Source organism: Juglans microcarpa x Juglans regia, chromosome 2D (assembly GCF_004785595.1).
Source record: "Juglans microcarpa x Juglans regia isolate MS1-56 chromosome 2D, Jm3101_v1.0, whole genome shotgun sequence".
NCBI classification, from domain to species: domain Eukaryota; kingdom Viridiplantae; phylum Streptophyta; class Magnoliopsida; order Fagales; family Juglandaceae; genus Juglans; species Juglans microcarpa x Juglans regia.
Window position 1 is genome coordinate 13109039 of NC_054596.1, and position 20136 is coordinate 13129174.

General features: G+C 38.3%; 1 protein-coding gene across 1 annotated transcript; it reads left to right on the plus strand.

Annotated features, from left to right (window-relative positions):
* Positions 1–1399: 1399 nt before the first annotated feature.
* LOC121249279 (monooxygenase 2-like) lies at positions 1400–17006 on the plus strand. The gene is made up of 7 exons (XM_041147990.1): positions 1400–2213; positions 9639–9879; positions 10135–10200; positions 10342–10519; positions 10654–10882; positions 11063–11233; positions 16546–17006. Exons 1-7 carry the CDS (start codon positions 1400–1402, stop codon positions 16971–16973), a joined length of 2127 nt encoding a protein of 708 aa, XP_041003924.1. The 3' UTR covers positions 16974–17006.
* Positions 17007–20136: the final 3130 nt, after the last annotated feature.

Sequence of the window (20136 nt, forward strand, 5' to 3'; positions counted from 1 at the left end):
GATTTCATTATTTTTTAACCATTGTGGATGATTATTCTAGAGTTACTTGGGTTTTCCTAATGAGACAAAAATCAGACACAAGATCTCTCCTGCAATCTTTCTTCCATCTCATACAAATCCAATTCAACAAAATCATTAAGCAAATCAGAACTGACAATGGACTTGAATTTGCTATGACTGATTTTTACAAAACATATGGCATCATTCATCAAACATCATGTATGTATACCCCTCAACAAAATGGTGTTGTTGAGAGAAAACACCAACATCTCTTGAATGTTGCCCGAGCCCTTCTCTTTCAAACATCATTGCCAATCCAATTTTGGGGAGATGTTATCTTAACAGAAGCCTATATCATTAACAGAATCCCCACACCTCTCCTCTCCAATATGTCCCCACATGAGATGATTTTCTCATCACCACCTTCAGATTCTCACCTTAGGGTCTTTGGTTGTCTATCTTATGCTAGCACTCTCAATCAAAACAGAACCAAATTTGAACATAGAGCTAAACCTTGCATTTTCTTAGGATAACTTGCTAATGTCAAAGGTTATAAGCTATATGACATTGAATCTCACTCTACCTTCATCTTTCGAAATGTCATTTTTCATGAATCCATTTTCTCCTTCAAATTTGGTTCCCTTCAGACAATGACCTGTCCTCCTTCCCTAATAAATTGGTCCTTCCTCCTGCACCACCAGATGACATCTTCTCCTTTCCCCAAACTTCTCAAACTCTCACTCAATCACACACTAGTGAAGAACCTTCTTCATCAAAACCTTCTTCACTAGCTGATGAAGAACTTTCTTCACCAACTGACCCCTCCACCCCTCCCTCACCTACTGCTCCTACACTTCCTTCACCTACCCCCTCACGTCATCCAGACCCTTTCCCACTTCGAAGGTCCACTAGAAATAGGAACCAACCTACTTATCTTCATCAATATCATTGCCAGCTTGCATCATCTCATCCCTTCCTTCCCTCCTCCACAATCCACCCCCTTCATGATTACATAACTTACAAAAATCTCTCTCCCTCTAACCAATCATTTTCTGTTTCACTTTCATTACTTCATGAATCTCAATCCTACAATGAAGCTGTCAGGTTTAAGCATTGGCAAGATGCCATGAAAGCTGAACTCTATGCTCTAGAAGAAAACAACACATGGACTATCACCACCTTACCTCCCAACAAAACTGCAATTGGGTGCAGATATGTTTATAAGACCAAGTTGAAATCAGATGGATCTTTTGAAAGGTACAAAGCTAGACTTATGGCGAAAGGCTACACTAAAAAAGAAGGCTTTGACTTCCAAGAGACTTTCAGTCCAATTGCAAAGCTCACCACAGTTTGAGTTTTCCTTGCCATAGCAGCCATTAAAAACTGGTCCCTCACTCAAATGGATGTTTACAATGCCTTTCTCCATGGAGACCTTGATAAGGACATCTATATGCAATTACCTCCAGGTTATCACATCAAGAGTAAGCAGATTGAGGGGGAGAACTTGGTATGCAAATTAAATAAGTCTCTCTATGGACTTAAGCAAGCATCTAGGCAATGGTTCTCAAAGTTTTCAAATTCACTCGCTGTCGTTGGATTTCATCAATCAAAATCTGACTATTCTTTGTTCACTAAGGTTAGTCCCAATGGATTTATAGCATTCTTAGTCTATGTAGATGACATCATAGTTAGAAGTGACTGTCAAGAAGAAGTTGATTCACTCAAATCTTACCTTTACAGCAAGTTCAGAATTAAGGACCTTGGACCCCTCAAGTATTTCCTAGGATTGGAAGTTGCTAGGTCCTCACTTGGAATTAACCTTTGTCAAAGGAAGTACACCCTCGAGATATTAGAAGATTCATGTCTACTTGGCACAAAGACAGTTTCCACACCTATTGAACTGAACCATAAATTGAGCCACGCCACAGAAGAAATCCTCCAAGATCCTACAACTTATAGAAGACTCATTGGAAGGTTAATTTACTTACCCATCACCAGACTCAACATCACCTATGCTATAAGTGTTCTAAGCCAGTTCATGGACAAACCCTCACAATCTCATATGCACTCAGCCTATAGGATTCTCAAGTACCTTAAAGGATCCATAGGTCAAGGCATTTTCTTGTCATCCAAATCAGCTTTACATCTAAGGGCCTATAGTGATTCTGATTGGGCTGCCTGCCTCGAGACAAGAAGATCTGTCACAGGGTTTTGTATATTCATTGGAGACTCACTAATAAGCTGAAAATCTAAAAAACAAGCAACAGTTTCTAGATCTTCAGCTGAGGCAGAATATAGGGCACTAGCATCTACAAGTTGTGAGATCATGTGGCTTCTTGGTTTGCTAAGGGAATTTAATGTTGACCATGCATAATCTGCTTCCCTCTAATGTGATAACCAAGCAGCCATCTACATTACAAAGAATCCAATTTTTCATGAAAGAATCTGCTTTCTCTCTAACAATGCACAATCTGCTTCTCTCTAACAATGCACGTGTCCTCAAAATTTCAGTTGGCAGATATTTTCACTAAGGCCTTACCAACTTCTACATTTCAATTCCTACTATCCAAGATGGAAATTGTTAACATATATACCCATCTTGACGGGGAGTCTTACATAATACAATCTAACAAAGTAAAATGCAATCTGGTTCTACACGAGGACAACAGCCAAAGCATACCTGAAATACACTGCAGCACTTAAGAGATGCATAAAGCTGATAAAGTATGCTGCAATACATGGAAAGAAAAAGATAACAACAACAACAAAAAGGAGACAAGAGATGGCACATAAAAGAAGACTTTAGCTAAGGAAATGCATGGTTGCACACAAAGAAGTATGAGGGACACGATGCATAAAGCTACATCTACCATATTGTCCATAAAAGTTCTGAATTGATGCTTGTAATTGTGTAGATAATCAGAAGTTATTTTTTTCAGTAGCTTTTTACTTTTCTGGCTTTTGTAATGTGTGTGTGTGTGTGTGTGTGTGTGTGTGTGTATATATATATATGACCCTTGTATAATCAAAGGAATAAATGAGAATCAGTTTCTTCTCATTTTCACTTTCTGTGCTTAACAGTTTTTAACAGAGAAGGCTCCCTCGAAGTAGGCAAGACGATACTCAATACATGACATACTTATGACAATTTCATTCTTCATTGACATTATTCCATCACATTAGACCCTAGCTATTATAAAAGGAAGGAAGGAAAAAAAGAAACCGAGAGAAAGAAAGAAGGAAAGAAGGAAGGAAGGAAGAAACCGAGAGAAGGGTTCGGCTATGGGGCATTCGGCGTGGTTCAGAAGTGGAGAAGGGTTGTCTCAGTCCCACACCAAAACACAGCGTTTTAATTTGCCATGTCATTTTCGTGCACAAGCGGGTGCACAAAATCGCCTGTAACAAGAGTTTTTCTATTGAAAAGGTATTTGTTATTTTTTAATTATTTACAAATCATTTGATGAAAAAAAAAATGGAAGGATGATGGTTACAAAAATGATAAATAATAGTTAAAATAATATCATAGTTTTGCCTACCTAGCGAGAGAAATATATCAGAGGTCGATTAGCAATTTTAGGACATTACAATAATATCTCCAATTGATCATCGTTGGAGATCACAGGACCGATCGAAAGGAAAGGGGCGGATGCCTTTTAACCCACCAAATAATTGCTGTCTTTGATATTAAGGAAGACTTGAAGTCAATGTCCGACTTAGATACTCAGAATGCTTACATGTGAATATATTCTTTCGTAATCTTTAAGAATATTCTACTGTAATTTACGAATGTTAACTCGAATAGACCGACCTTTTTAATAACATTAGAATATTCACGTGTAGTTAATGCTGTTGGCCGTTTAATACATGGTTGAATTCTACATTGGCTACCATTGATAATAGCGAACTGACTCATTAAATAATACCATTGGGTCAAATTTTAACATCGAAGATATGATGTTGGATCCCAACACGCACTACAAGAAAAAAGGTCTATAGTGACGATTTTTTGTCTACTGCAAATAATATCACCGCAATAGGCAATTATTCACGGCGATTTTTGGGTCGACGCTGCTTCGAAGGGGCGCGTTTTTAGATTTACCTTTTGCCGCGATTTTAAACACATTTGCAGCGCTAAAAATTCGCTGCAAAATATATTTTTACTTTTGCGGCGATTTTTATGATAAGTGCGGCAAATTTAACTGCCGCAAAAGGTGAAAACCTTATGCTGACGCACAATTTTGCTACAATAGTGCTTTTAAAGTACACGGCGCCAAAACCCCAAAAATTTATCTGATTTCCCCCTTCGTCGTCCCCAACTTTCTCCTTCTTCATTTCTCTCTAGCTGCAAATTAATCGCCGCCCACTCAAAATTGCTAGGGATCAACTTCCACCAAATGAAACCACTAACATTGGCACTGCTCCAGTCCAGTGATTCGAGCGTAAGCAATGTACGCGACTCCACCCCATCGAAAACCCACTAATCGGCATCTTCATCAGTTTATGTCGAGTCCACACCAGTGAAAAAAGTCTCATTTTTCTGACACCCTAAGGCTTTGTTCTTCATCATCGTCGACCCGTTTCCTAATCAAAGTGGGTTGGAGTCGATTTTCCCTCCCATTCGTCTCCTGATCCACTCGGCTGGAGTCGATTTCCTGAAGGTAATTTACTCTGTTCTTAGGGCTAGAAAACACAAGGTCGGAATGCTTCTATGCAATTTTCGACCTTGTGTGTGTATTATTTGTGGAAGAAACGAAACGAATCGGTGGATTCCATTCGTTTCAATAGCCACTGAGTTGACTCAGCCATTGTTGAGCTCGATCCAGATTCCGTTCGAACGGATAGAGCTCAAGTGTCAGAATCTCGAATGGTTAGGATACCGCTTGACCATTTATTAAGATGACGTTCAAACATAAAAATGACGTTCTAACGCATTCGAACGTATTACTGACATGTTTTAATTTCAAACGGTTGGAAAACCATTTGAACACTTTTGTTTCCGTTCGAACGTATACAACATTGTGCGAAAGGTTAATTTAAATTGCATTATGGCATTAGAACGCCTTGTAATTCGATCGAACGCTTAAAAGTAAAACAATTTTAAATTATTTTAGTCATTATATAATTTTGTGATTGTTTTATATTTGATATTTTATAACTCATTTTCTTAATTTTGTTATTTATATTTCAAGTTGAAAGTGTCTTCTATGGGAATGAAGCGTAGCAAATCAAGGCCAAATACTTCCGCTAGTACTAGTGGTGATACATTTACAGGCTAGAAAGTGTTATTGGAGCGTCGGGTGAAGATCTTTGACTTTCAAGATCTTCTTTGGGGGAGGCATTCCTTGGCGTCCGTCTTTGTGGAGTGCAGTTGGACACCAATTCTAGACCACTGGGATGAGACGTTCCACCTCATACATACATTGACATCGACATCGACATCAACATCGTGGCTCCAGTCGAGATGCTGATGATGCATATCTGATCACTATACGGGGAGCAACATTTATATTTTCAGCAAACTTGTTGATTTCATCAACATCTAATGTTTGCGAACTGCATATTCGAACGTAGTGCCCTGGGAGTCTACAACTGATGGGAGACGACTGAGGATGAGGGCTCTGCTAGAGATGAGATCGACGGCCTCGCAGATCATGAGGTCAAATAGTGGTTATTGGTCCAGATGTTCCTCCCTATGATGAGATGAAGAGTATCAAACATGTTGATTTATCTTCTTTCTTCAAGATCATGAACTTGATCATTGCCAACAATATTGATCCGAGGCAGCACAGGACAGAGGTTGGCATTGATCGGACGAAGTTTATGATACGGATCGCTTTTATGGTGCCTATCAACATAGTGGACTATATATTCAGTAGGATTCAATCAGAGGGATCCTACGTTACGAGATATATTTTGCCTTTTGGGATCCTCATCACGCGATTTCTACTACAGGCAGGGGTCTTGCTAGATATTGCCAAGTATGTACGGGAGTCGATTGGACCAATCAACTCCTCCACCCTGTCACGAAGCATGGGGCACTCGAGACTTCATCATCATGCTCCTAGGGAGGAGCCGATCGATACTCAAGTCAGAGATGCACACCCGACAGATCATGGAGTATCAGCCGATGAGATATTCACATAGCCCGAGGCCTTATGCACTGTCACTCCTGGCCAGATTGCTGATATAATGCGTGCATAGATCCACGTACAGACTTCGCAGATTGTTGCTGCAGTAAGCACAGAGATCCGGACTGCCTTCTCTAAGTTACCTATGGAGATTGATCTCCTGTCTGAAACTCAGCACACGATCTGTACTCGACTGACACAGCTAGAGACCCACCTAACTTTAGTCGAGGATGTGTGTAAAGAGTTAGGATCTTAGTATTTTGTATTTTTAATTTATATTTTCTTTTGTTTTTGGTATGGACAATATGTTTGGTAAATTTAATTAATTATGAATTAAATATTTTTTTATATAAATTAAGTGTTAATTTCTATTATATATTCTTTAATTAAAATTAATGTTAGCATTCAAACAACATATATACCACTCAAACGAAAAATAACCATTTGAATTCTGTTATCCACGTTCGAACATTGATGATCTACATGTTCAAACAGTAAAGCGGTATGTTCGAACGAAAAATCAATTTCCCGTTCTTAACTCGCCAATTTCTTTACCACATTCGAACTGTTATTTTATTAGGGATGAAATTTATCGTTCCTACATATACGAACTATTACCACATTCGAACATGTTTCAATTTTTTTTTTTAACAAACTGTGAATTTCGTCCCTACATCTCATTTTTTGGGACGATTTTTATTTCGTTCTAAACAAAAATCGTCCCAAAAACCAATTTTTGTTGTAGTGTGTACTCCAATTTTGAAACAAATGAACTAAATTTGATATTATTATGGATAAAATAATCATGCAAATGGCGTTATTACGAGGCTTATGGACAAGCTAGACAAAATAAGGAACAATGATTGCTGAAGAAAACCCATTTTTTCATTTCACTTCTTTTCCCTCTATCATTCTAAACCCGAATGGAGGCCCTTCATAAGAGATGAGGAATACTTAAAGATGACAAGAAACTACATCTTTTGCATTTTGAAATAGACTCTTCAAATTCTTATGAAAACCTAAAGCACAATACTGAGGTGAAATGATTCCAAAAGAACAATTTCTAATGCTCCATACAATGTTTAACTGAATAGAAAACAATGTTTTAAGTAAAACCATGCATCAGACTGAGTTATTTGGGACCCAACTAACAAAACCCTACATCTATAGAGTCTTAGTTGACTTGGGTTCTCATTTTCTTGCGAAATCAAACCAAACCTACAAACAACATAAAAGGAAAAAAATGACTTATAATTTCCTTGCTTGATTTCTTTTCTTTTCATTCAACCAAGCGGAGAATGAGAGCTAAAAACCTACTATATCAAAAAGAAAACTAGAATACCCCGCAATGAGTCGCTAATAACAATGAGGAAAAGCAAAAAAAAATTCTAAGGCATCACAACCAATCTACATTTTAAAACAACCCTCGACGCGAACAAGAATACATACAATCAAACAAAAAATCAAATGAAACGAAAGGAAAAATAGTACCAAGGATGAAAAATATTCTAAAATAAAAAAATAAAATTAAGTGGAATAGAAATATAAATGGACTAAGATTGGAGTAGTGAGTTACTTAGGACCAAATTAAAGAGAAAGCGAAATCCTCAGACACAGAGAGGAAGGGTCACATGGAGCTTAGGGTTAGGGTTCTATAATGGGAAGGGGACTCGACCAGAGGGAGGGCAGGGGAGTCTCGAGTAGAGAGATGGAATTAGGGAATTAGGAATGTTCAAAACGAACCATTTCAATGGAGGAGGGGTTCATCATCGCGATTTTTGTCTTCAACTAAACGCAGCGTTTTATTAGTGCACATAGGTTGTCGTGCGCGCGACCTTCCCCCCGTATGCCTGGGTTTAGAGTTTTTCAACTTAATTACTCCTCTTGTCACCAAATTGACCTTGACGTCCTGAATGCATTTGGTAAGACGAGTACTCTTTCACTCCAAGACAAAAGGTAGCTAGATAGGAATATAATAATGAAAAGAACTGCTATAACCATAAAAAGATTCCATTAACGAAAATCTATAAATTGATGTGATTTTATATGAAATGTTATATCTACTTTATGATAAAAGTATTTTTACAATCTAACATATCATATCAAAACACGTCAGCAATTTATAGGGGTGTAACCGGTCTAGTTCGGTCCGGTTTTGGACAAAATCTAGGACCGAACCGGTATGTACAGGTTTTGTATTTTTCAAAACCGATTACGCCCCGGTTACCCTCCTAAATTGGTACCTCCGGTTTTACCAGTTTCTGGTCCGGTTTTTCAGTTTTTTTTAAATGTAAAGAATATATAATAAAGTGTTACTTCTTATGATAAAATGTTATTAATAATTTAATAGATATATATATATATATATATTATGTTTAAAGCATATGATCAATTAAATTTTTATTTTTAAGATTAAACTTTTATTTTATAAATTATAATAACATTATCGTATATATAATTATATTAATAACATATGATCAAACAAATTACAAATGTTCATATTTAAAATTAACATTTTATGTTATAATTTATAAATTATAATATGAAATTATTTCATATATGATATATAATTATATATATTATATATAAAAATATAATATATAATTATATATTATATATAAAACTTATATATATATATAAATATTTTGTATAATATATTAAATTAATTTTTATATATTTTGTATAATATATATAAATATTAATTTATATATATTTAGCCCTTTTATCCAGCTACCTATGCTGTACAACAGAATTAATTTTTTAATCTTTTTTATTCATGTTTTGTCTGTCCTTTTTGCTTTTCCTTCTTTTCCAAACAACCTCTGCATGTCATTTTTGAAATTGTTACAAGAAAGGCCGGGTACCTTCTCTTTCCCGAGTAAAATTAGTAATTATTTTTGTATTAATATTTCTTAAAATTCCTTGGATCCAAAGCTAAGTTGAATATTTATGTCTTTCTAGTTTTATTAAATCAGCATTTATTTTTTAACTTTTTCTTAATTCAACGCTTTATTTAGAAAGAATAAAAAAAATGTTGGGAGCTGCAACAACAATAACAACAAAGGTTTTATAATAAAAATATAATTTCACAAACTGATATACTTTCATCTATTCTGATAAATCTATTTTATAATAAAAATAATTTTATAATTTGACAAATCACAATAAATCACATCAATTTATAAGATTATTTTTATATATTTTTTTATAATTAAAGTATTCATAATATCTAAATATTATCAATTCAAAATATCTAGAATGTATTTCGCTTTCCGTACTTAATTTTTTTAACTTTCACGATGTACAGGTCAAAATGTCACAGACCGAGAGAAGTCAATAACAAAAATTTAAAATAAAAATGAAATTCGCCCGCAAGTTTTGACGAAAAACAAAACCAGTTTTTTTCCATGATCTTGTTACACATTGGGGTTGGTATCGAATACATATATCTATATATATAGAACAGCATACAGACATCCATGTCCACATGCATAATTCACTGAAAAACAGACAGACAGATCACAGACAGAGAGAGGGAAGAACAGGATGTGGTGATAGTGGGAGGAGGTATAGCAGGTTTGGCAACAGCGGTAGCTTTGAAGAGAGTAGGGGTTGGAGCGTTGGTGCTAGAGAAATCCGAAGGGTTAAGACCGACAGGTATGTCCTTGGGTCTTACCCCAAATGCTTGGCTTGCCCTTCATGCCCTCAGCGTAGGCACCAAGCTCACCGCTACTTCTACCCCCGTCACTAAGTAATTTCGTACAACCTTCAATTTTTTTTCTTTCCATTTCAAACATTTGTATTTTCAATTTTATTTTGTCCGGAACTTTTAGTAAATTCTTCAGTGGATGTATGGAATTTTGGGTAATTTTTTCTATCTGACATGCTAGAATGAAAGTAATGAATCGTTTCAAGGATGCTCTGTATGAAGAGAGACATACATGCACGTACAGTTTATGTACATATATATCCACTTTTCAATTTTCCATTCTTTTTGTTATTGTAGGACGAAGATAACAAATCTTGATACTGGAGCAATTCAGGAGGCCTATTTCCCGGCAAATTCTTTCAAGTATGCTACTTGAACCCTATCTTTAATGTTCTTGCTGCACATGATTTTGTTCTTTTCTTTTTCATATAGATCCATCTTCTCACATACGCAACTTCAGCAGGCTTTTTCTTTATGCTGAACGTACAGTCTGTGGTGATGCAGGGGTCAACATGGACTTAGAGTAGTACATCGTAAAGCCTTACTGGAAGCTCTGGCAGAAGAAGTGCCAATTGACTCCATCCGTTTCTCTTCTAAGCTCAAGTCCATTGAAAACCAAACACAAGAAGGCTCATCATTTGCGATCATTCATATGGAGGATGGAGCTAGCATCAAAGCAAAGGTACATAGGAATGAAATGTAATAGGCTCATGTTGAAGCTAGCCCACTTCTCATTATGTACAATATTCCCATTTCGATTGTACATCTTCTTTGAAATTCTTTGATTTGATCGTTTTTCCATTCTGAATATGGCAGGCTCTTATAGGGTGTGATGGGGTACACTCGGTTGTGGCAAGTTGGTTAGGACTCAGTGCGCCAGTCAACTCCGGCCGCAGGGCAGTGCGTGGATTGGCTGTATTTCCCGATGGCCATGGATTGAACTATGAATTCCAACAATTTGTAACAATCGGCAAACGGGCTGGTTTCGCTCCTCTCAATGATAAGGAGATCTACTGGTTTCTCGTCTGCAAATTTTCCTCAAAAGGTTTGCCTTTTTTACCTACCATATATATGTATGTATGTATAAGTCAAGTAGGCTACCCCACCTTTTAAGCGAAAGAAGCCTACACTTCATGGATACCAATATATTTTATTATTGCAGCAAGATTTATAGCTCTTTGACACTTATAAATGACAAAAAAGTGGAAATCTTTTATCATTCCAGGAGAAGATCACATCGCACATGACCCCGAGATGATAAAAAGAGAAGTTACTGACAATCTTGCCAAGGATTTTCCCCCAATGTACTTGAGGGTTGTAAAGCATTCAGATATCTCTACTCTTACAGGGGCTCCACTGATGTTTAGGTTTCCATGGGACCTTGTTGGGAATAAGTGTAGCTAGGACTAACGCAAAGTATAGTAGCGGAACTAAAAAAACGAAAGAAATTGATGACAATCACACAGAATGAACACCAAGAATTAAGTGGTTCGACTCAAAACGAGCCTACGTCCACTGGTGGGGTCGGTATCGAAGATTTCACTATCAACAGAGATGGAGTACAAATCAATACAACAAAACTTCACAAGGAAGTTATCTCTCAAAACTCTCTCTAGACTTCTCTCTCAAGAAAACACTAAAACAAATGACAAATGAATTCTGAAGTCTTAACAATGAGAGAGGCGCCGTTTGATATTTATAAGAAAAGTGAGAATTCACTTTTGTGAACATTGGCTCGAGCGAACGTCGAGCGAGTGTCGAGCGAACGTAGATATTCTGCACTTCGCTCAAGCCAACAGTTGTGCGAGAGTCGAGCGAAGCTCTCTGCCTGAACTCGCTCGAGCTGGGTGTCGAGCGAGTGTCGAGCGAAACTCTCTGACTTGGATATTGCTCGAGCTGAATGTCGAGCGATACTTGAGCGAAGCTCTCTGTCTGAATTCGCTCGAGCTGAATGTCGAGCGAATGTTGAGCGAAGCTCTCTGTCTGAATTCGCTCGAGCTGAGTGAACCTCCGCTCGAGCGAACCTACGACACTTGCACTGTTCAATCAGAATTCAAGCCACCTCATAACAAATCTCCACCTTGGCTTGAACTCTGCCAAAACACAAAAAACCTCCGACCACAAAACCAATCCCCACCACCAAATCCCTTACGGGAATAACAAAATGCGAACGCCAATCAGGTCCAAACAAAGTTTGAACTTGTATACTGCAACTGGCTTAGTCATCATATCTGCTGGATTTTCTGTAGTAGCAATCTTCAGAATCTGTATAGCACCCTCTATAACAATCTCTCTGAGAAAATGGTACCTGACATCAATGTGCTTCGTTCTTTCATGATACATTTGATTTTTGGTCAAATGTATTGCACTCTGACTGTCACAGAATACTGAGATCCTAGCTTGTTGTAAACCCAAATCATTGACCAAGCCTTTCAACCAAATGGCCTCCTTAACAGCCTCTGCTGCTGCCATGTACTCTGCCTCGGTAGTTGATAAAGCAACAGTGGATTGCAGTGTTGCTTTCCAACTGATAGCTGACCCACACAGAGTGAAAACATAACCTGTCAATGATCTTCTTTTATCTAAGTCTCCAGCATAATCTGAATCAACAAAACCAGTAACTTTGGAACTGAGATCGACATCTCTATCAAATATTAACCCAAAGTTCAGGGTTCCCCTCAGATACCTGAGTATCCATTTCACAGCCTGCCAATGAGTCTTACCTGGGTTAGCCATATACCTGCTAACTACGCTCACTGCCTGTGAAATGTCTGGGCGGGTGCAAACCATTGCATACATGATGCTGCCAACTGCACTTGAATAAGGAACACTAGCCATAAACTGTTCCTCTTTAGTTGTCTGAGGAGATAGGCAAGCTGAAAGCTTAAAGTGCGTAGCAAGTGGTGTACTTACTGGTTTGGAATCAAACATTCCAAATCTCTGAAGCACTTTCTCAATGTACTTTCCCTGGGACAAGTACAACTTTCCAGCTTTCCTATCTCTGAAGATTTCCATTCCCAAAATCTTCTTTGCAGCACCTAAGTCTTTCATTTCAAACTCATTTCTGAGTTGGGTCTTTAACAACCCTATGTCAAATATGCTTCTAGCAGCAATAAGCATATCATCAACATATAATAGCAAATAAATGAAAGACTTATCAGATAATTCCTTATGATAAACACAACTATCATAGTTACTTCTCAAATAACCATGATCAATCATAAAGGAATCAAACCGCTTATACCATTGCCTTGGCGACTGCTTCAAACCATATAAAGACTTCTTCAATCTGCACACTTGATCTTCCTTGTTTTCAACAATGAATCCCTCTGGCTGATGCATGTAAATGGTTTCTTCAAGTTCACCATGTAAGAACGCTGTTTTAACATCGAGTTGCTGTAGCTCTAAGTCATACAATGCTACTAAAGCTAGTAGCAATCTGATCGAACTGTGTTTCACCACTGGAGAGAAGACTTCAGTGAAGTCGATGCCTTCTCTCTGACTGAAGCCCTTAGCAACTAAGCGTGCCTTGTACCTTGCATCTGTGTCACCCTGGATTCCCTCTTTTCTTTTGAAAACCCATTTACAGCCAACAGTCTTTACCTTCTTTGGCAACAGAACCAAATCCCATGTTTGGTTTTTGTGAAGAGACTCAATCTCTTCAGTCATAGCTGCGCACCACTGTGCAGATTCTACGCTCTTGACATCTTCTGAATAACTGGAAGGTTCCTGACCAACAATATTCTCTGCCATAGTAAGAGCATACATAACCATATCTGCATGAGCATACCTCTGAGGTGGTCTAATCTGCCTCCTCTGTCTACCAGTCGCTATACTGTAGTCTTGCTCACCTTGTGCGCCGCTACTTGAATCGGAATCATGCTCATCTTCAAAAGCATGATCTTGGGCGCCGTTGGGCAGCCCTTGTGATGCTTCCACCTGAAACTCCACCTGCTTTCTAACATCCTGTTCTTGTCCTGTAGACTCAGAATTCTCCTTCCTCGGACTAAGCATGGACTTTTCATCAAAAGTGACATCCCTACTGATTACAAACTTGGGTGATTTAGGATCAGTACACCACAACCTGAATCCCTTCACCCCACTGGCATATCCAATGAATATGCCCTTCTTTGCCCTTGGCTCAAGTTTTCCATCATTAACATGGAAATATGCAGGACAACCAAAAATTTTCAAATTTGAATAATCAGTAGGAGTATCAGACCATACCTCATTCGTAGTCTTCAAACCAATCGCTGTGGCTGGAGAGCGATTGATCAAGTAACAGGCCGTGTTGATTGCTTCGGCCCAGAAATCCTTAGCCAAGCTTGCATTAGAAAGCATGCTGCGAGCTCTCTCCAAAAGGGTCTTGTTCATCCGTTCAGCTACCCCGTTTTGCTGTGGAGTATGTCTAACTGTACGATGTCTGGCAATACCCTCATTTCTGCAGAATTCATCAAACTCACCTCCGCAGAACTCCATACCATTGTCAGTGCGAAGTCGCTTGATTTTCTTGCCCGTCTGATTTTCAATCAAAGCTTTCCACTGTTTGAAGTTGACAGATACATCACTCTTCTGCTTCAAAAAGTAGACCCAAACCTTCCGAGAGAAATCATCAATGAACGTAAGCAAGTATTGAGCTCCACCTTTTGACGGGACGGAAGATGGGCCCCAAAGATCAGAATGAATGTAGTCCACAGAACTTTTGGTTCTGTGAACCCCTGTAGAGAACTGAACCCTGCACTGTTTGCCAAACACACAGTGCTCACAAAAATCCAGTTTCCCTATCTTCTGATTACATAACAAACCCTGCTTACTCAGAATTGACATTCCCTTTTCACTCATATGACCCAAACGCATATGCCACAAACGAGTGACATCTGAATCTAGATCATCTGACACTGACACTGCAGCTGCACCTGTCACTGTAGAGCCCTGAAGGAAATAAAGACCATTTGTCTTATCTCCTTTCATCACAACCATAGAGCCCTTACTGACTCTGATAGCTCCACCTTCACCAGTGTACTTATAGTCTAGAGAATCAAGAGTACCCAAAGAAATGAGATTCTTTTTCAACTCTGGAATATGTCGAACATTAGACAATGTCCGGACAATTCCATCAAACATCTTGATTCTGACTGAACCAATTCCAGCAATTTTACAACCCATATCATTCCCTAACAAAACAGAACCTCCGTTGACCGATTCATAGTTAGTGAACCAGTCCCTCTTGGGACACATATGGAAAGTGCAAGCTGAGTCCAAAACCCACTTGTCACTAAAGCGACTATTGGAGTCGCTTATTGCTAGAACAAGATCTAGGTCGTTAGACCTATCATCAGCAACACTAACGGCATTAGATGAACTAGTGCCGTCCTCCCTGTTTTTCAATTTTGGACACTCGTTCTTGTAGTGACCAAACTTATGGCAGTAATGACATTTGACGTTTTTCTTACTAAACGTTGTTTGTGAACTGCCCCTGGATTTCCCCTTATTCTTTTCTGAACCCCTGTCATTCGATCTACCCCTGCTTGAGGACCCCTTAACAAACAAGCCACTAGCTTGTTCATTAGTGTTCTTCACACTCAATTTATTCCTCAACTCCTTAGAATTCAAAGCAGACTTTACATCTACCAAGGAAATTGTATTTCTACCATACAACATGGAATTTACAAAGTTCTCAAAAGATGTGGGTAATGAACATAAAATAATTAACGCTTGATCTTCTTCTTCAAGCTTAATATCTATGTTCCTCAGATCCATAATGATTTTATTAAATTCATCTAGGTGTTCAGAAATAAGAGTACCTTCCTTCATTTTGAGAGTGTATAACCGTTGTTTCAAATACAACCGGTTAGTGAGAGATCTCTTCATGTACAGATTCTCAAGTGCCGACCAGAGACCAGTTGCAGTCTCCTCATCAGCAACCTCTCTTAAAACTCCATCAGATAGTGACAAAAGAATAGTACTGTGTACCTTTTCTTCTTCTTCTTTCGAAGGAGCCGGAGAATCTTCAGATACCGAGACTTCTAATACTTTTGACAAGCCCTGTTGTCGCAGTAAAGCCTTCATCTTGATGCGCCATAGACTGAAACTGTTCTGACCGTCAAATTTCTCCACTTCGAACTTAGCCATAGCCATCCCTCCAGATCCTGAGCCAAGCTCTGATACCAGTTTGTTGGGAATAAGTGTAGCTAGGACTAACGCGAAGTATAGTAGCGGAACTAAAAAAATGAAAGAAATTGATGACAATCACACAGAATGAACACCAAGAATTAAGTGGTTCGACTCAAAACGAGCCTACGTCCACTGGTGGAGTCGGTATCGAAGATTTCACTATCAACAGAGATGGAGTACAAATCAATACAACAAAACTTCACAAGAAAGTTATCTCTCAAAACTCTCTCTAGACTTCTCTCTCAAGAAAACACTAAAACAAATGACAAATGAATTCTGAAGTCTTAACAATGAGAGAGGCGCCGTTTGATATTTATAAGAAAAGTGAGAATTCACTTTTGTGAACATTGGCTCGAGCGAACGTCGAGCGAGTGTCGAGCGAACGTAGATATTCTGCACTTCGCTCAAGCCAACAGTTGTGCGAGAGTCGAGCGAAGCTCTCTGCCTGAACTCGCTCGAGTTGAGTGAACCTCCGCTCGAGCGAACCTACGACACTTGCACTGTTCAATCAGAATTCAAGCCACCTCATAACAGACCTGATATTCGGAAACTTGACCAAAGGGAATGTTACGGTGGCAGGTGATGCCATGCATCCTATGACACCAGACCTAGGACAAGGTGGTTGCGCAGCATTGGAAGATGCCGTTGTTTTAGGCAGACACATTGGGAACTCAATTATCCGAAACAAAAGACTTGTTGCTGGAGATCCGTTGGCTGGAGCCTTGGTAAGATATACTAAGGAGAGGAGGTGGCGTGCCGCTACCTTGATCACGGGCTCGTATCTATCAGGGTGGGTACAACAAGATGGATCTGGATGGTGGATGAAATTCTTCAGGGATGTGATTTTCTATAGGCTTCTCTTCACTAGAATATTTAATTTTATACAGTATGATTGTGGGGAGCTGCCCTGTGTTTCATCAAATTATAGTCTTGAATTAGAGAACCGAAGTAAGACCGAGTAGACAGAATCCCAGCTTGTTGGGCTATTTGTCCTATGGTCTGCTTGTTAAAGTTTTTTTTTTTTTTTTTTTTTCGCAAGTTACTAAAGATATATTAAAACATAAAGAGTCTGATATATAATTGGAGTTTCAGAAACTACAAAAACTACTTAGATACAAGTGGGTCCTTTCCACTGTGCAATTGCAGTTAGGATGCTAGAATTTGGATTAAGGAGATGTTTTCGAAGGCTTGCGTTGCTGCTGCCCATTGGGCAAGGTTATGCGCGCATCGATTTTTTGATCGATAAATTTTCTTCACTGTTCATTCTTTGAATGAGCTTAAATGGTGTCTAATGTCATTTATGATGGGGCTCAAAATCCATTCTTGAACAGGAGAGGAATTTGAAATTGCTTGGATGGTCACTTTTGAATCTCCTTCCAGCACTATCTCTTCCAGCTTTAGTCTTTTAGCTTCCTTGATGGCCATAAGAGCTGCACTTGCTTCTCCTTGATTTGGATTGACATTATTAATAAAGTCTGATTTGACAAATAATACTTCTCCATTATCTTTCCAGCAAATGGATGCAAGGATGGATCCTTTTTTGCTAATCGCCACATCAAAGGTAATGAGATGATATCCAGTACGATGTCTCACTTCATTTTCTCCAATCAGAATGTTTTTTGCTGCCCAAGCTCTTGAATGCTGTGTATAGGTTTTGAAGACTCATTCTACATAGACATGGATAGAGGGAGCAGATTGCTTGTGAGAGTTTTAGAGGGAATTGAACTAGCAGCGGCTCTTATTAGGACAGTTTTAGAGGCTTGAAAGAGAATTTTAGTTTTCCAACCTTGAAGTTTTGTTTGAATCCTTCCAATGATTTCTGTAAAGAGATTTTTCTTGTCAATCCCACTTAAGAGAGGTAATCCCAAATATTTAGAATTAGGGGGAGAGAGTCTGAACTCAAAATAATTTTTAACAATGTTAATAGAGTCCATGGTGATATTCCTACTGAAGTGATGGGATGATTTTTTTTGGTTAATACTTTGCCCAGACCAAGAATTATAGGCATCAATGCAATCTTCAAACGCTTGTACAGTTTGGATAGAAGCAAAACCAAAGAAAAATAAATCATCCGCAAACAGAAGGTGAGAGATAAAGGTCCATTCCTTGACAATTTGATGCCTTTTAAAAGGTTGAGGTTTTCCTTTTTGGCAATGAGTCTAGAGAGCACTTCAGTTCCTAAGATAAAAAGGAACGGAGATAGAGGATCTCCTTGTCTTAAACCCCTAGAAGGTTGAAAGAATCTGTGGGGAGACCCATTAATAATGATCGAATAGGATACTGTTGATATGCATTCTTTGATCCAATTGATCCATTGATTTTTGAAACCAACCTGGTAAAGGGCAGCAAAAAGGAATGACCATTCTGTGGAACCAAAGGCTTTGGCCATATAAATTTTTATGGCCATGGAACCAATTCTGCTTTTCCTTTTTTTCATTAAATGGAAGATTTCTTGAGCGAGAATTGTATTTTCTTGGATGATTCGACCCGGGATGAAAGCAAATTGACATGGAGATATGATGTTTGGAAGAATGGATTTAAGTCTATTAGCAAGGATTTTTGCTATAATCTTATAGCAAACATTAGAGAATCTAATAGGTCTAAACTGACTGACATCATTTGGATTATCAACTTTGGGAATCAAAACCAGGTTGGTATGATTGAGTTCTTTGAGAAGTTTGTCATGGATGAACAAACTCTTAACAGTAGCAATCAGGTACTTTTTTATAATTTTCTAGAAAATTTTATAGAATAATCCAGTAAAACCATCAGGACCAGGGGCCTTCAAAGAAGTTCAAAGAATGAAGTTTTTTGACAACTAGGGTGATTTCCTCATCAGTGGGAATTTTGCACAAGAAATCATTCTCGGTATTAGTAACCTTCCAAGGGAATAAGTGTTCCGATCCTACCTGGGGAGTAGGATTTGAGGAGATGAAAGTATTTTTGAAGTGATCGATTTTTTCAATGATAACCGAGTGATCAGAAGTCCATTTAATTTGAGACACTCAATGTTGTTTCTTCTACGTCTGATAGAAGTTGAGGCATGGAAGAATTTTTTGTTCAAATCAATGGTAATGAGCCAAGTAACCCTGGATTTCTGCCTCCATAAACTCTCTTCCCTTAAAAGCAACCCATTCAGATTTTCTCGCAAATCAAACTCCTACTGATTAGAAGAAGAGATTAAGTCTCGCCCTTGTATAGAAGAAAGAGCTTTTGATGGATTTTTTATTTGGGTTTGAATATGTCCAAAGCATTTGAGATTCTAGGGTCTAAGAGCTTTTTCTGTAAATTTGGGCTTTTTTGAAAGAATGAATGAATGGGTCCCAATAAATTGAGAATTCCAAGCTTTTTTATGGTCTTAAAGATTGACGGATCACGAAGCCAGAATTCTTCAAATTTAAAAGATTTAGGGAACTAGTTTCTATTGGAGGTATCCAGAAAAATAGGAGCATGGTCGGAAGAGATTCTATTGAGGGTAGAAATAGTTGCTTGGGGGAAGAGATCAACCTAAGATAGGTTTGCAATTCCCCTATCAAGTCTCTCCTTGATCAGATTATGCCTCTGACTATTATTGGACCAGGTATACTTTGGTCCAATGGAACCAAGATCAGTAAAGTCAAATCTATTCATAAATAATTGAAGGCCTTTCGGATTAGAAGCTTGGGCAAAATGTTTACCACCTAGCTTTTCTAATTGGGACAAAATTGAATTGAAATCTCCCACTACCAAGGAATGGCTAGAGAAGGATTCTATTAAAAGGCTAAATCGATCTCAAAATTTTTGTTTTTTGCTAGAAAGGGCATGACAATATACTAAGTTTAAGAGCCAAGGTGTGTGGATGGGATCAGAATAAACCAACACATAGATAATATTACTAGAAATAGTCACAAGTTCAGTATCGATACCAGATCGATACAATAACAAAAGTCCCCCCCTCCCCCCAATTTTCCAGTAGGGGGAGCATGCACAAAAAATGAAAACTCCAGCAAATTTACGATACAAACAGTTTCATTAGGAGAAAGTAAAGTTTCAAAAAGAAATATGACTTCAGGGTTATGAACCCTGATGATGGCCCTTAGGGATCTGATTGCACGAGGTCAAGCTATACCTCGGCAATTCCATGCT

Coding starts and splice junctions, on each gene's coding strand:
- LOC121249279 (XM_041147990.1), top strand. CDS start 1,400: ATGGATGTTTACAATGCCTTTCTCCATGGAGACCTTGATAAGGACATC. Junction 9,880..10,134: donor ACTTCTACCCCCGTCACTAA/GTAATTTCGTAC, acceptor TTGTTATTGTAG/GACGAAGATAACAAATCTTG. Junction 10,520..10,653: donor GAGCTAGCATCAAAGCAAAG/GTACATAGGAAT, acceptor TGAATATGGCAG/GCTCTTATAGGGTGTGATGG.